The sequence below is a fragment of the Gymnoscopelus microlampas genome (genome assembly GCF_963454915.1).
Source record: "Gymnoscopelus microlampas genome assembly, chromosome: 9".
NCBI classification, from domain to species: Eukaryota; Metazoa; Chordata; class Actinopteri; order Myctophiformes; family Myctophidae; genus Gymnoscopelus; species Gymnoscopelus microlampas.
In genome coordinates, this window is record NC_139946.1 from 41,863,917 (window position 1) to 41,879,178 (window position 15,262).

The window sequence follows — 15,262 nt, forward strand, 5'->3', positions numbered from 1 at the left end:
TAGCATTTAAGATAGTTGCACTCCTGTATTTGTCTATGTTGAGTCATAGCTTTTAACAATTGTGTCACATTAGATTATACACATAGACTAGAGAAAAGAAAATCCTGATAATTTCACATTAGACACATAGCCTTAAGCACTGGTTCTCCAGGGGTCCTTGAAGGTGTTCCAGGGGGTCCCTGGAAGAATGAGTAAATATAGCATCTTTACTCATTAAAGTTTAACCACTTTAAACCCATATACATTTGAAAATCTGACTTAATCTGATTTTTTTTTAAAAGTGGAATGTTTTACAACACAAATGGTGTATGGGGGTCCCTAGCCTCCATTTAGGTATTGATTTGGGGGTCCTTGACATGAAAACGTTTGAGAACTACTGGCCTAGAGAACAAAAAAATTATGACCATGGATGGCTGGCTAGGTTAATTTGCGCTGTGAACTTTCCATGGCTTATTAAATTAATCTCTAACCAGCCTATTTAGCATGTCCATGAGGATGTCCCAGGATACCAATAATACAGTGTGAATTGTGTGTGTTTTATAATGTAGTCACATTATAAATGTCATTGACATTCTGAGACAGGAAAGAGAAATAAGTAACCACATTCCATGATTGTTTTTATTTTCAAACCCATCCAATACAATTCAAAGTCGAGCTTATATTTTTGTGGAGACGCTTGTCACAGATAAATACTCGGTCCCCATTTGTTTGGAAAAGAGATTAAATAGGCTGTATACATTGCACACAAAACAAAAGTATCAATGAGAAAGTGCTGAATATATAAGGGGTCATTTTTGCTTCTGACCCCTTTTTCCTATAATAACCTTATATACGTCAGCTTTACATAATCTGCTGACTTCACACAGCATTTGTATCTTTTAGTCCATAAGTAAGCTATCAAATGGTAGAGAATGTCTACTGTATGTGCCTGTATTGGCCTAGGAAAAGAATACATAACAGAGAACCAACAGTGAGAACCCATCACCTTTATAAATGAGTCCTATTCCCTTCTGTAATAAACCTGGGGAGAGAGACAACCACACATTTATCGTCGCACCTTCACCAGAGCTTGCCACGATCAGTCGCTAGCTTCGCTGAGACAGTATCTGAAATTCTGATCCTCTTCCAGCATTTCAGACAAAAAGAGATTCAATAAGTTGCTTCCAATAAGATAAGCACAATGCTTGTGTATATTCTGCAAAAGTGTGGGTGCCGCATTCAAAAAGGAACCAAAATAAACAACAGCTCATCGAGTCGACATCTAAATCAGGTCGGCTACATTCATCGGCATCTCCTCAACAGACGTGTTGTAAAAGGTCTCGATGTCACGTAGTACACGCTGATCATCCTCAGTGATAAAGTTGATGGCGACTCCCTTCCTACCAAAACGGCCACCACGTCCAATTCTGTCACGAAGGGGAGGAAAACCAAAGTCATTTTAGGAATACATTTACATAACTTATGTAAATCAGGTAGCTGACCAATCTTTTTTGTTGTTGTTGTAGTTATTATTTGTGTTTGGAGAGAGATCAGAAATACAGACCAAACTATTGTAGATGTAGGTTTTTTTCTCATAATGGAATGTAAACATTTCACCTCACCTGTGGATATAATTCTCTCGGTTTGTGGGGAGGTCATAATTAATGACCAAAGACACTTGCTGCACGTCAATGCCACGAGCCTGCACACAAACCAAATATAACATTAGGACTGCTGAAAATATGATCTTCTAACTTCTTCACGTTTAAAATGCAGAGCAAATTATACGTGTATGTGTATATGTATGTATGTCCACGTTTCAATTTTAGAGAATCTTCATAATCTGTGTGTTGCAGCCCAAACACTACTGTATGTGTTTGTGTATGTGAAGTTGAATCCAGCAGAAGTGTACCAGCAGATCAGTAGTGATGAGGACTCTGCTGGATCCGGATCTGAACTCTCTCATTATCACATCTCTCTCCTTCTGTTCCATGTCTCCATGCTGAGAATACAACATCATTGTTACTGACTTAAGTTTATTATGTGCTCCTCTATAGCTTTATGGTTGGCACTAGGCACCGTCGCTGGCAGGGAGCAAACAGACATAATTAAAATTGAAACTAAAGTATGACTTGAAACTGACATTAAACACGTAAACCCTATGACCGGTGCCCCCCAGGGGTCTATACTTGGTCCCCTCCTTTTTTTTTTTTTATCTTCACCAAATCTCTTCTCTGGAAATAGCCTATCTACAAGCTCACAACAGGATGTGAGCTTGTAGCTATTTTCAGCTATTTTCACTAAATGTTCACCGAATGTTGACATTTTATGACATGCCTAGAATAGGGACTAAGAATAAGGAATACGGAATAAGGAATATCATTCACCAGTGCAGAGACGGTGAAGTCCCTGGCGTGCATTTTCTCTGTCAGCCAGTCCACCTTCCTGCGCGTGTTGAGGAAGATCACAGCCTGGGTGATGGTCAGCGTTTCATACAGATCACACAGAGTGTCCAGCTTCCAATCCTTGTAATAAACACAGATGTAGGAGGGAGAGACGTTACTGACTGCCAGATTGATCTGGCAATTTGGTGTACTAATACTGGCATTATCCCACCGGCCAGACTGATGAGGGCCGATTCAAGACAGAATGGCTTTAGCAGAGTGCTTTAACAGGAAGGTCACTGTTGTCTGATTGAAATCAATAACCATCTAAGTATCAGAGTATCACAGTATCTCCCCCACATAATACTGTAGACAGTGCATATCAAAGGTTGGCTTGAACATAACCACCTCATCTCTACTGAAGCAAATTGTGTAGGTCAATTGTACTTTGGAATAGTTTTCCAAGTGAGATTCATAACACCGGGGTAAAGTCCTGTTTTAAAAGGAAACTTCGATTTCATATACTGTACACTCAAAACATACAATAACATATTTTCTTACATACCAGATTGATAGTGCTACTTTTTAAATCTGTTGTATCCCTGCTGGTATCTCTTTTTATGTGATACTCGACTTTTGTTAAATGTATTTTTTGTTGTTGCTGTTTTTAGTATTTCTTTGTAATAGACTGTGATATTTTTATATACTTTTGTCAATGTATTTTAATGTTTTGGACCCCAGGAAGACTGCTGACATTAAGGCGTCAGCTAATGGGGATCCGTTTAAATAAACAAATAAACAAATAATATGCAACTGCTCAATTTCCTCAAGGTCTTCTTCGTTGTTCTTTAAAAAGCCATCCTCCACTCCCTCCTTGCTTCCTTTATAATTTCTCACCTCCCTGTCGACGTTGATGTAGAACTGCTTGATTCCCTCCAGGGTGAGTTCTTCCTTCTTGACAAGGATCTGAATGGGATCTCTCATGAACTTCTTGGTCACCTCCAGCACCTCAGCAGGCATTGTGGCTGACAACAGCACCACCTAGAGGACAGCCACAGGATTTATTAGGACCGTTAAAGAACTATGCTAAAGTCCAGTGACTTTAATTGTTCTAGCAATCACATTTCCCCTCTTTAAGGAGGTTGTACTCCTCAACAAAAAAAATGTAGAGCTATGAAAATCACAGAAAGCATGATAGGCTAAATGGTTAGCAACTTCCCATCGCTACATGGATCTCATTTCCCAGCAGTAACATTGTCGTAGAGCCTGACCAATATACAGGCATAATGGCCTATGCCGATATGTAGGACTGATATACTGTGTATGCATTTCGTTTTACAATGACACATGGGCACTCATAAAATATACATTTATTCCATGGAGTAAATATTTACACCTGTAAAAAATGCGACAAATAAAACACTGTACTGTAGAATACTCATTTTGTCTGAGATAGTCCAATTTTATCAACTACTTCCCAAAATCACATGCTAACCTGCAAGCACATTCAGGTGAAATAGCTTGTTGACATCACCAGCTCTTGTCAACTGGCTTCTGTCTTTGGGAGAGTTCACAAAAACTGACTAGACGTTACTTTAGCATAGCAATGTAATAGTTCAAATGAGCAGCATTCTCCCATAAAAAGGACAGCAACAACTTATGAGCACAACTCATGGGCATGCCTTAATCTCAATTACATATTGTACATTGACAGCTTGTTGTGGAGGCCAACAACAAAAGAGGAACACAATGGCCCATGCTCGTTCTCCTCTGCAACATTTCTTTATGAATCCCATGAACAATCACCACAATAGCAGAAGACAGCATAAGAAAGAGTGTCACAGCCAACTCTTCTTCTACTTCAGAACACAAAAGACCCAAATGAGATCCGTACACATTACTGAAATCCAGGACCGCCTTTTCAAAAGGAAATACAACTGGAACTATTCCCCACGTTTTATCATGCAGCCACCGACAAAGCCCATTTCAAGCCCCCATCCAATACTATGAATAAACAGGCTGAAAAAGAAGGCTAGAAAAAGAAAGAGGGAAAATAAAGGAAAATCCAACTTGAGTGAAAAACCAAACTCACTTGGATGCTGGTTGGCAATTTCTGAAAAATTTCATAGATCTGATCCTTGAATCCTCGACTCAACATCTCATCGGCTTCATCCAAGACAAACATCTTGATCCGCTTAGGAGCTGAGCAATAGAATGAGAGGAAACCATTTGTTGGTAACCAGCTGCACTGCATTTTGCCCAATGTCATCTCTCTCAAGTAAAGTCACTTGCCACACACTCCTGGCTTGAATACAATTCTATGTTATTCAACTGAAAAAATGTCTGTCACCACATGAGCAGGATGACGTTTCAACGTTTCAATGGGTACTAAAGTAGGATGTATGGTGACTCCTAGTCTTCTACAGTTGTGTACACAGTTTTCCCCCAAAATACTGGCATATAATGGGTGTGTCATTATTGTCAAGTGTAAATTAGTACCGGGCGGATCTAGAAGACTGCTCCCTCTATTACCCATTACCGAATCGATTAAAAAGAAATACTCATCAGTTTTGGGAGTTGAGTGTATCAATTTCGCATGCCTTTAAAAGTCTCCCCATGATCCACAGAAACCCTCAGTTGGAACAAATGTTACTCCGTTACAACAGATTGGTGGGAGAACTCAAGTACTCGTTCACAACCTTAGTAAAAATATTAGAGAAAACATACGGCGATGATAGGCAATCTCTCAACAAGTCTTCTACAAGCACATTCTGGTGCTGATGTGAGTCTGCAAGGACAGAGTACATTACCCAGCTAATCTCTAAAACGCGGTAACCAAAGCATGCATCCTCAAAGCTTTGTGGGTAAGGGTGTTGGCAATCTGGTGGATCTTAAAGAGCCAGAGTACAGTGTCCCTTAGAGGAAAACAATCACAGAGTGGATGTGTGCTATGGATTAAGATATAATAACAACAGAACCTTGGACTTCTCTTACTACAGGGTCATACTGAATCACCTATCACTATATTGACACATGGATCGGCATACAGCAGCAAACATTGCTGAATATTTGCAAAAAGCCATTGATAAGTGGGGCATCTTGGAGAATATTACTGTGTGCATAATAATACAATGAAATATGGGCTACCAACATGCTGAAAATGTAACTAAATAGTTACCAGGGCAGATAAACTGATGGACCATGGATAAACAGATAGCCTAACTAACTGATGATATATTGTCACTTTAATCAACATCATCATAACTACCACTTTGTGAAGTGGCGTATAGTGAGAAGGCTCCCTAATTTGTTAAGATATCAAGTACTCATTATAGATTTCATTTTTCAAACAAGAAAATGTGGTCAAATGCACATTCCTACTTGCATTGTGTTTGGCGCTGTTGCCTGTTTTGAGCAGGGACAGGAATCATCAGGGACCTCCCCATTGATATTATATCAATTCTTAGGGTGCCGAATGGAACATTACAACATTACATATATGTAATATATCATTTAATGATATAAAATAAAAAGTAGTTGACTCATACCCTCAATTATTTTATATCACTGTGTGTGCAGCACTCTGTGCAGCACTTTGGTAACCTTGCGTTGTAAAATGTGCTATATAAATAAAGTGGATTGGATTGGATATCATATAGTATAGCTAAATATTTCACAAGAGAATCAGCATGTCTTAAATGTTTTTAACATTGTCTTAGGCCAGGTATATTTTCCAGAATAATCAAAACATACAGAACAGGCGTCGAGCTCAAGCAATAGATAACGTAAAGCCAGAGCCAGAACGTTTTGTGGTTCAAGGGCCCAACGAATCTGAAGCACTTCCATATTGACAGTGACCCAACCAACAAATCCTTGGTATATTTATTCTAGCCTCTTCATTGCCAGTTTCACCCACTCGTACAGAAGCAGACGTTTATGTGTTGTTTCAGCATCATCATTTTACCTGCTTTGCACAATTAAAACATACAATATGACTGCAGCTGTGTGACAAAAAAGATTAGTTGAAGAAAAGCATTTTGACTGAACAAATCATATATCACAATGGCATTACACGAACACTATATTAACTTCTATACTGTATGTTTATTCAATGTGTGTGTGTGTGTGTGTGTGTGTGTGTGTGTGTGTGTGTGTGTGTGTGTGTGTGTGTGTGTGTGTGTGTGTGTGTGTGTGTGTGTGCCCACATGCGCGTGCGTACGTGTTATGTAGTTCAATTGGTTGTGAACTTACAGAGGAATCTCCTATTAAGCATATCGAAGACTCTCCCAGGTGTGCCGACAATGATATGTGGTGCCTCGGCCTGAAGTTTCTGCATCTCGTTCCGGACATTGGTTCCTCCGATACAGGCATGGCATGTTGCTCCCATGTAGTCACCCAGGGCTAGGATCACCTTCTGAATCTGTGATATAAAGTAACAAACAATATAAACATGTTCGGTTGGATACGATTACCCGGTTTGGTAATTCTTTTATACAGCAAAAAAGCAGAAATTCCAGAGAAATGTTGTTTAAAAAATATATATATTTATTAAAACAGCCACAGGTCCACATTGTAGCGACAGAGTAAACTATGTTACATATATTCACTTTTGCTGTTGTCATAATTATGAAGAAAGGGAGGAGTTTTTCAGATTCTAATTATATTTGACTCCGAATTTCATTCAAACAGCCCTAGTCAATTTCCTGTAAGTCTCTCTCGCTTTTCACCCTCACTCTCTGCCTCACTTTACCTCTCTCTCTCTCTTGGGTACATGCTGACCAAATTCTTTTTATGGTTCGAACATATCTATTTTTAGGGGCCAATGCAGGTGAAATGCTTTCCCTTTCTGAGAAGCTCTGCTGCTGATTCAACATACTCAAACAGCAGATCTGACCTGGCTAATATCTGACTATCGCAAACAGAGTGGGACACATTGCACAAAAAGACGCTCCTCGGCGGCCTGATTGCCTGATGAGTGATGACACGTTGGTCTATAGAGGCCTTTAGACAGGCTATCCGTTGTGCTATTATCTGTGTGCCTAACTGAGTGATGCTGTGGCCTACCTGCTGTGCCAGTTCTCTGGTAGGAGCGAGGACCAGGGCCTGCGTGTAGGACTCCTTGTCCTTTTCAATAATGTCCACATGCTGCAGGATGGAGATGGCGAATGTTGCCGTCTTCCCTGTTCCTGATTGGGCCTGGGCAATGACATCATAGCCTTGGGAGTGGAGTGGGGGAATGAATAGAGCAACAATCACCATGGGTGTGGATAAGCCAACACAAAACGGGTGTGGATAAGCCAACACGAAACATTTCTCTGTGCAGGTTTTGCAAGTAACTGCATGTTTCAGGCGTACTAGCATTTGGAGTGATGGAAAACAGTTGAACTATCTTTATGCACGAGATAATTCCCAAAAGATGGTAAAGTATACCTCAGAGATCTATACCTCTACACAAAATCTCTTTGCCAAAAATAGCTGATCTACAAGCTCACTCACAACGCATCGCAATGTGAGCTTGTAGATCTGCTATTTTCAATACATCTTCATCTATTATGACATGACCCAGAAAAGGCACACTAGGGTTGATGTGGTTCATCAACCAGCCACAGTTAAGACTGAATCTCTAGTGCCAGTGTGTAAAGGTTAATGCTGCGTTAGCCTCAGTTCATTGCTCACTACTCGTTTTTGGCACAACAGTTCCACCTGAATGCTCAATGTGCATTTGAACAATGTATTGTACATGTTTCTTTACCTTTAATGCATGGAATGATGGCCCTTTGCTGGATGGCTGATGGCTTCTCAAAACCGTAGGCGTAGATACCTCTGAGCAGAGTCTCCCTCAGGTTCATGTCATCAAAGTTGTCTGTGATCTCAGTCCAGTTGCTCTGAAAAATACAAATACACACAGAATGTTTAAGTCCAGTGGCCAAAAATCTGTTCACATTTGAATTCAATCATAAACCTTATGTATGATCCATACATAAATTAAAAGATAAAATAGAAAATCTCTCTCCCTATCTCCCAGTGTAAATCCTCAGTGTAAAGTTAACAAAACATCTACTGATGCACACACTTGGACACATCATCAGTGTTGTTTCCTGGAGTCACTGGGTGTTTTGGGTCTTGCAACAGAAATCCACCAGGCATCCCGACCGAGGCTGATCAGACCCCGGCCTGTGTCCAAGTGGCATGCTACTGCCCCCACCGCCTCTTGGGGGCTTAGGGTGGCAGGTGAGCTGTTGGCAGCGGGTGTTGGCTACTAAGTTATCCATTTGTAACTCAGGTCCATTTGGTTACATTTGTACTCAGAGTTAAATGAAGAGGATTTTACGGTGTATAGAACAGGACAGCCACTTGATACTGTATCAAGTCAAGTGTCCTTCTGTACAGTGCAAGTTTCAGAGGTTGAAAATCCATGTTCAACTTTATCTTGCACTTCATCTACATTACCCCATCATTTAATTGGTAAAAAAAAATCAATTAGGGACCATACATTTCAAAGTATTTTAATATAATAATTTTAGCATCATCTATGCGAACATCTCATAACACCAAATACAAGACATTATTTGTGAAGGTCTAATTTGCGTCAATGTCTCTGTAAGGGCTGCTCCCTGGGAGGCAAGGCCCTAGCTTCAGGGCTTGGTTCTCATCCCCCCATGTATAGACGTGTGTCGACGTGTTTACATTGGATGTATAACTGGTTTCTTACACACACTGCACGGCTACTCTAGTAATTTAAGAAGAAAACTATTGCATATTACAAAAGTACTTTAATAATATTAAGCCAGTTGCTTACCTGTGTTGCTTCTACTCAGTAAAATGCTCAGCATTAGGTAATTTATGCATCTGTGACTCTGAGTGTATTTTGTAACATTTCTACACTCTCACTGAGTTAAATTAACACTATGGGTTTTATTCTGTAGCTGTGATGCAATATTCATACCGTATGCTATAAGAGTGGCTTTAAAATGTGAAATGTGTAAACATAATATATAGAAGGAATTGGAGTAAAAGTTATAGATTTATCAGTAACAAGTAACCCTAAATCACCAAAAGAAGTGGAAATAGAGACATTCCCCTAAAAATGAAAAAGCATGACTCAGATGCACATTTTTTATTTATGCTACATCAGGCTAACGTGTTTCAGCCAGAGCCTTCTTCAGAGCTCTGATGAAGGCTTCATTTGTAGTGCCATTTCTTTCCACTTCCTTTGGTGTTTTTTGATACTTCTGCTACTTTGTAGCTGACAACCCACAGCCAAGAAGGCAATCAGGGGAATCGCACCTGCGCCAAATCCTGGTGCATTACAGTCGTGTTTGTCAAGCCCAGGGGCAGTATAGGACTAGGATAAAATAAACCTTTATTGATCCCCGGAGGGAAATTCAGATGTCATGGTAGCAGCAATAGTGAGAATTAAACATATGAGAGGTTAGAGTAAGAATCAAGTACCAAAGCAATATAAATAATAATAGAAATAACAAAATAAAATATTGGCCCTAGATTTCTGCACTGGATCTTTGAATCAGTGATAGAGTCAATCAAACAATCAATATATACTACTGTAGTTCACCAGCATTTCCACGCACCGTCTGTTCGAGCTAGTCATATATACAGTATAATATACACTACACTACACGCACGCACGCACGCACGCACGCACGCACGCACGCACGCACGCACGCACGCACGCACGCACGCACGCACACACACACACACACACACACACACACACACACACACACACACACACACACACACACACACACACACCCACACACACACGCATGTAAGGGTAAGCAATAACAAGTTTGTGCAGGTGTGCTCTTCAGGGCTCTGCTTCGGAAAAGTACACTGCATTCTACCCAGAAGGTGAACTTGTGTGTGTGTGTATACTGTATATGTGTGTTTACGTCCCAGGTAGTTGCATAACTGGTTTCATACCAAAGAGCTGAGCTGAGTACAAAATCATATGGTTCATGATAAATACAATCTTTTGTAATTATATTTTGTTTTGTATATCAATATAATTTCATTTTCCATTACTTTAAACATCACAAAATGTTACATTTGAGATGTGATGTTTACAAGAGTGTACGTTGTTGTGCCTCACCTCAATGACACCATCAGGTTCCATCCCATCAGGGCCTCCATCATGGTCTCTGTCTTTAGAGCTTCCAGGACAAACAAACAAGAACATAAGTGGCATAAAGGCTTGGACACATACAGTACAGACTGTAGTACATTGCAGGGCAGGCCAACAGTGGCTTATGAATTTCTTAGCAGCCATAAAAAGCCATTAAAACGATACACACACTGACAGATCCTCCTACCACCACAGCCCAACATTACCATGACCTAACACTGCTGTAGACAGAGGGGAATAAACTTTGACAAAAGGCAGATTGTGTTAAAAAATGGGTGGTTCTACACAAATTGTATGCTGCAACGAATGTGAACTGTTAGAACCTCAATAAAAAACACTGAAAAAACTAAAAACTAAAAAACAAAACAAAGGCAGATCAAAGGGAGAGAAAGGAAGATTCAGTTCACACATTTCTCCATTTCAGTAAGCTCTTCATCTTTTCTATGAGAACCAGGCTGAATGTAAACTAACGTTAAGGAGATGACAGCAGTACGCACTACATTAACAAGCTGTACGCAATATGTTATTGCCTGGCTGCTGTCCATGGTGCTTAAAAACAGTGTTTGTGCATCATGCACGTTATGAGCACAACAGCACTGCTGTTTCACTGTGATAGTATTTATGCAATATAATCATATAAATAAAAATAATAATAATTTGAATAAATACAAATAATAATAACAATAATAATAATGAATACAATATGTTATTGCCTGGCTACTGTCCATGGTCCTTAAAACACGTTATGAGCACAGCACTACTGTTTCACTGTGATAGTATTAATGCAAACACATCATAATGTGTGCATTATGCTGTGTTTTTATTTACTTACCTGTTGTAATCCGCAGAATCGCTTGACATGGTCCTGGCCGAAGCTACAGAGCCCGATTAAAGAGGAAGCACATCCTTCACACGCACAGCAGGCACTTCAGCTCAACCAACCGGAACTACGGTTTCCGGTAGCCCTGAAACATGACTGTCATGGATGAACTTCAACTTGGTGTTTGCACTTTTCTTTATTTACGATCCGTACATCAACATACACGTTCAAATTTCAAATATAAAGTCCTTACCCTATGTCCATAGATAATACAATTATGTACGAACCCTAAAAAGTACCATTATTTTCTGTGTCGTTCAATAAAAAGTATTGTAATCCAATTGGTGGCCATTTGTTCTGTATTTCCTATGCTTTCAACTACGTACCCCATCGGTTGGGAGGTGTATTGCACTCTGATACATTATAACTCTATGAGACAATGGCCACCAATTGCAATTAAAATGCTTTTTATTGAATAATACGGAAGATTCGGGTACTTTTGAGAACCCGTTCATAATTGCAACATTTGCACCCATAAAATAAGCACTTTATATTTGAAATGTTAACTTTTATGTAGGTGTACGGGTTAAAAAGAAAAAAAGTGTAAACACCAAGTTGAAGTTCATCCATGACGGTCGTGACAGACGACCGTCGTGTGATCCATGGCTAGGTTTCCGGTAAACAAAGGCGTAATAATAAATAACAAACAACACATATAGCTCGAAAATATTTTTATTTTGGTGGAGGATGAAATTCGTAGTTTTAATTGCAAGCCAAAATGTTGCTGAAGAGCCACTAAAAGTGTGTTTATGTGTGAGAACTACATGCCGTGGCGGAGGGATATTGCAGTAAAATAGAACAGGGAGCATTTATAGCTCAGTGGAATAAAGCTGTGAAGGGGTTTCCTAAAACTCAAACCAGGGGCAGTCAGCAGTGGTGGAAAAAGTACTCCAAGTAAAAGTATCAATACTGCAACGGAGAAATACTCTGTTCCAAGTAAAAGTCCAGTATCAAAAATGTACTTGAGTAAAAGTACAAACGTAGTGGCATCAAAATATACTTTAAAGTACCAAAAGTAAAAGTAGGCTACTCATTATGCAGAATGTCCCGTTTCACAAGTTATGTCTGAAATGTAAAAAACAAATCTTTGGAAAATAGCAGATTTACAAGCTCACAACCATCACAATCACATTGCTTGTAACGTTTAAATAGGGCTGAAGAGATTAATGTATGTTTTGTATTAATAATCAAGCCAAATGATGAGCCAAATGGATTAAGTGGTTAAAAAGATTGTGATGCTGTATTAAATAAGTTTGCGGGGGACCCCCTGGAACACCCCACTTTGAAAACCACTCCTGTATACTGTATATGATGGTATATCTTCATCCAAAAGTTCAAAACTCAACACACATGATGTTAAATTCACTGCTTCACTACTACATTTACTTACTACTTCTACTCTATCACTACTAAAGAAAGGAAAAAAAGTTTAAACTGACCCTAAATCAGAGCTTTTTTTAATTTATCTTTTCAAAACTTTATGATTCAAATTGTAGTGTACCATATCTATTTCAGTATTAACTGAATATATCACTAAAATGCCCCTAGAAATTCTCCATGTTATGTGGGAAGAGAGACTATTATTATGTTATTACATATTACATTGCAATGTACAGATATTACTTTAGTTTGAGATGGTAAATTGTGCAAATCTGTCTGTAGGCCTACAGTATATCACATCTGTCTGTAGGCCTATTTATTTCTGACAGCATCTCGTGTTGTAGGAACCATTATGGAGGGCAAATTGCATCTGTAAATGTTGTACAGTGAATGCTAACAATGCACCTCAAGGTTTATGAGTGAGTTTAAATGGGTTTTAAAACATAAAACAGGGAATGAGCTGTGTGTTAGAAATTGAATAGGTTAGAAGGGTGTTAGAGGAGGGTTTAGGGTTGGCACTTGGATGGAGCTATACAAATTGGAAAAGGTTGTAATGTTAGAAGATTCAAGATTTATTTTTATCCTACACAAGAATAGAAATAATTTGGTTTTGGTTCCTCAACATTTGCATGGCAACAATAACAAATAAATTATAAAGAATTGCAACAACACAACAGTAGGGTTAAGTCTAGGCAAGGGCGGATAAAAGTCTAGCAGAAACTACAGGTCTGGTACTTAAGCAGGACTTTGGACAGTTTCCCAGACAGCACAGCACTGCTCCTGTTCCGGACAACCCAATCCCACTCTCATAATGTGGATATACAAACTATAACCCTTGGTAAGCTGATTATCATGATCACTACAAGCAGTGGTGTAAAGTAACTAAGTACATTTACTCAAATATTGTACTTGAGTACAATTTTGAGCTATTTTTACTTTATTGGAGTATTTCCAATCTTCACTCCAATGCACCTCAGAGGCAATTATTTGAAAACGTTAGTTGCTAGTTTTAAATTCCGGACTTTTACTTGTACCAGAGTACTTCAACATTGCGGTATTGATACTTTTACTTAAGTAAGAAAACGTGAGTACTTTTCCCACCACTGTATACTGCCATGTAGCTCTGGTTCAGACCGTTAGTTAGAGGGACCTCACTAACGCTCTGAACCAGAGCTAACTGAGCTGTGTTCCGTGAGCAGAAATAACGGAGCAGAAATAAAACTTCCGGTTGACGATCTCTTCAGAATAAGAGTATCCTCTAGAGTAAAAAGAAACCATTGAAAATCATTGAAAAACGGTTCATTTGCACATTAAAACTATAAATTAAGCATTTAAACGAAGCTATATAACACATATTATGTTTCTGTGTGACAAAAACGTTTTTTAAAACATTAAAACATTATCTAAATGGATAAATGCTGTTCAAAGGACTGCATGGCCTATACAAATTGGACACTGGACCGGAGACGGCTGCCGATGCCAGCACTTGTGACATACACACACGTTCGGGGAGACCCCCTCTACAACGCCACACTCTCCGCTAAGCGGGAGAGGTGTAAAAAAAAAGTGTGGCGGACCGTCCAGTGAGGTCAGAGGTCAGAAAAGTGCCCTTTTCTGCCATTTTCAGACAATAGTGGACAATGGACCGGAGACGGCTGCCGATGCCAGCACTTGTGACATACACACAAGTTCGGGGAGACCCCCTCTACACTGCCACACTCTCCGCTAAGCGGGAGAGGTGTAAAATAAAGTGTGGCGGACCGTCCAGTGAGGTCAGAGGTCAGAAAAGTGCCCTTTTCTGCCATTTTCAGACAATAGTGGACACTGGACCGGAGACGGCTGCCGATGCCAGCACTTGTGACATACACACACGTTCGGGGAGTCCCCCTCTACACTGCCACACTCTCCGCTAAGCGGGAGAGGTGTAAAAAAAAGTGTGGCGGGCCGTCCAGTGAGGTCAGAGGTCAGAAAAGTTCCCTTTTCTGCCATTATCAGACAATAGTGGACACTGGACTATAACTGCACTATCTACTATTATTATTTGTAGCATATTTTGTGGTCTCTTTTATCATTGTTTATTTGCTTCTGCAATAAACAATATTATATCATCATCATTTTCCAAGAGTGACCTGGCCTAGAGTCAGCATTATTACAACAATGGACAAACAATACAAAAACAATACATATATGTAACACACACAAATCAATATCCAGTTAAAGTGCAAAACAGTGCTAAGTGCACATTTAATGGGGGTCAATAGCCAATTTCAAACTGGAACAACCTGGCACTTAGAAGTGATCTAGTATAAGCCATTTAAAAAGACATACTGTACATGTACATCATAATATTTTTTTTTAAATATAATTGTGTCTTTTTTTTTAAACTTGCCACTTAGAAGTGTTTTAGTATGAGCCATTTAAAAGGCATACATCATAAATGTATTTTCAAATTAGATTTGTGTCTTTTAAAAAACATAAAAATTCACGATCTTA

The 15,262-nt window shown here is 39.3% G+C and overlaps 1 protein-coding gene across 2 annotated transcripts; it reads right to left on the minus strand.

The window, feature by feature from the left end:
* Nucleotides 1-713: 713 nt before the first annotated feature.
* On the minus strand, nt 714-11,370 carry LOC311052657 (eukaryotic initiation factor 4A-II-like; the record flags this gene model as incomplete). 2 transcript variants are annotated; one of them, XM_084067735.1, is made up of 11 exons in its annotated part: nt 714-1,406; nt 1,602-1,681; nt 1,892-1,981; nt 2,367-2,504; nt 3,261-3,404; nt 4,456-4,565; nt 6,615-6,783; nt 7,428-7,579; nt 8,116-8,248; nt 10,477-10,525; nt 11,342-11,370. In XM_084067735.1, 11 exons carry the CDS (start codon nt 11,368-11,370, stop codon nt 1,262-1,264), a joined length of 1,239 nt encoding a protein of 412 aa, XP_083923861.1. In that variant the 3' UTR covers nt 714-1,261. The 2 variants fall into 2 exon arrangements, with proteins under 2 accessions (XP_083923861.1, XP_083923860.1); XM_084067734.1 differs by having other exon boundaries at nt 10,477-10,537.
* Between the last annotated feature and the right edge of the window lie 3,892 nt (nt 11,371-15,262).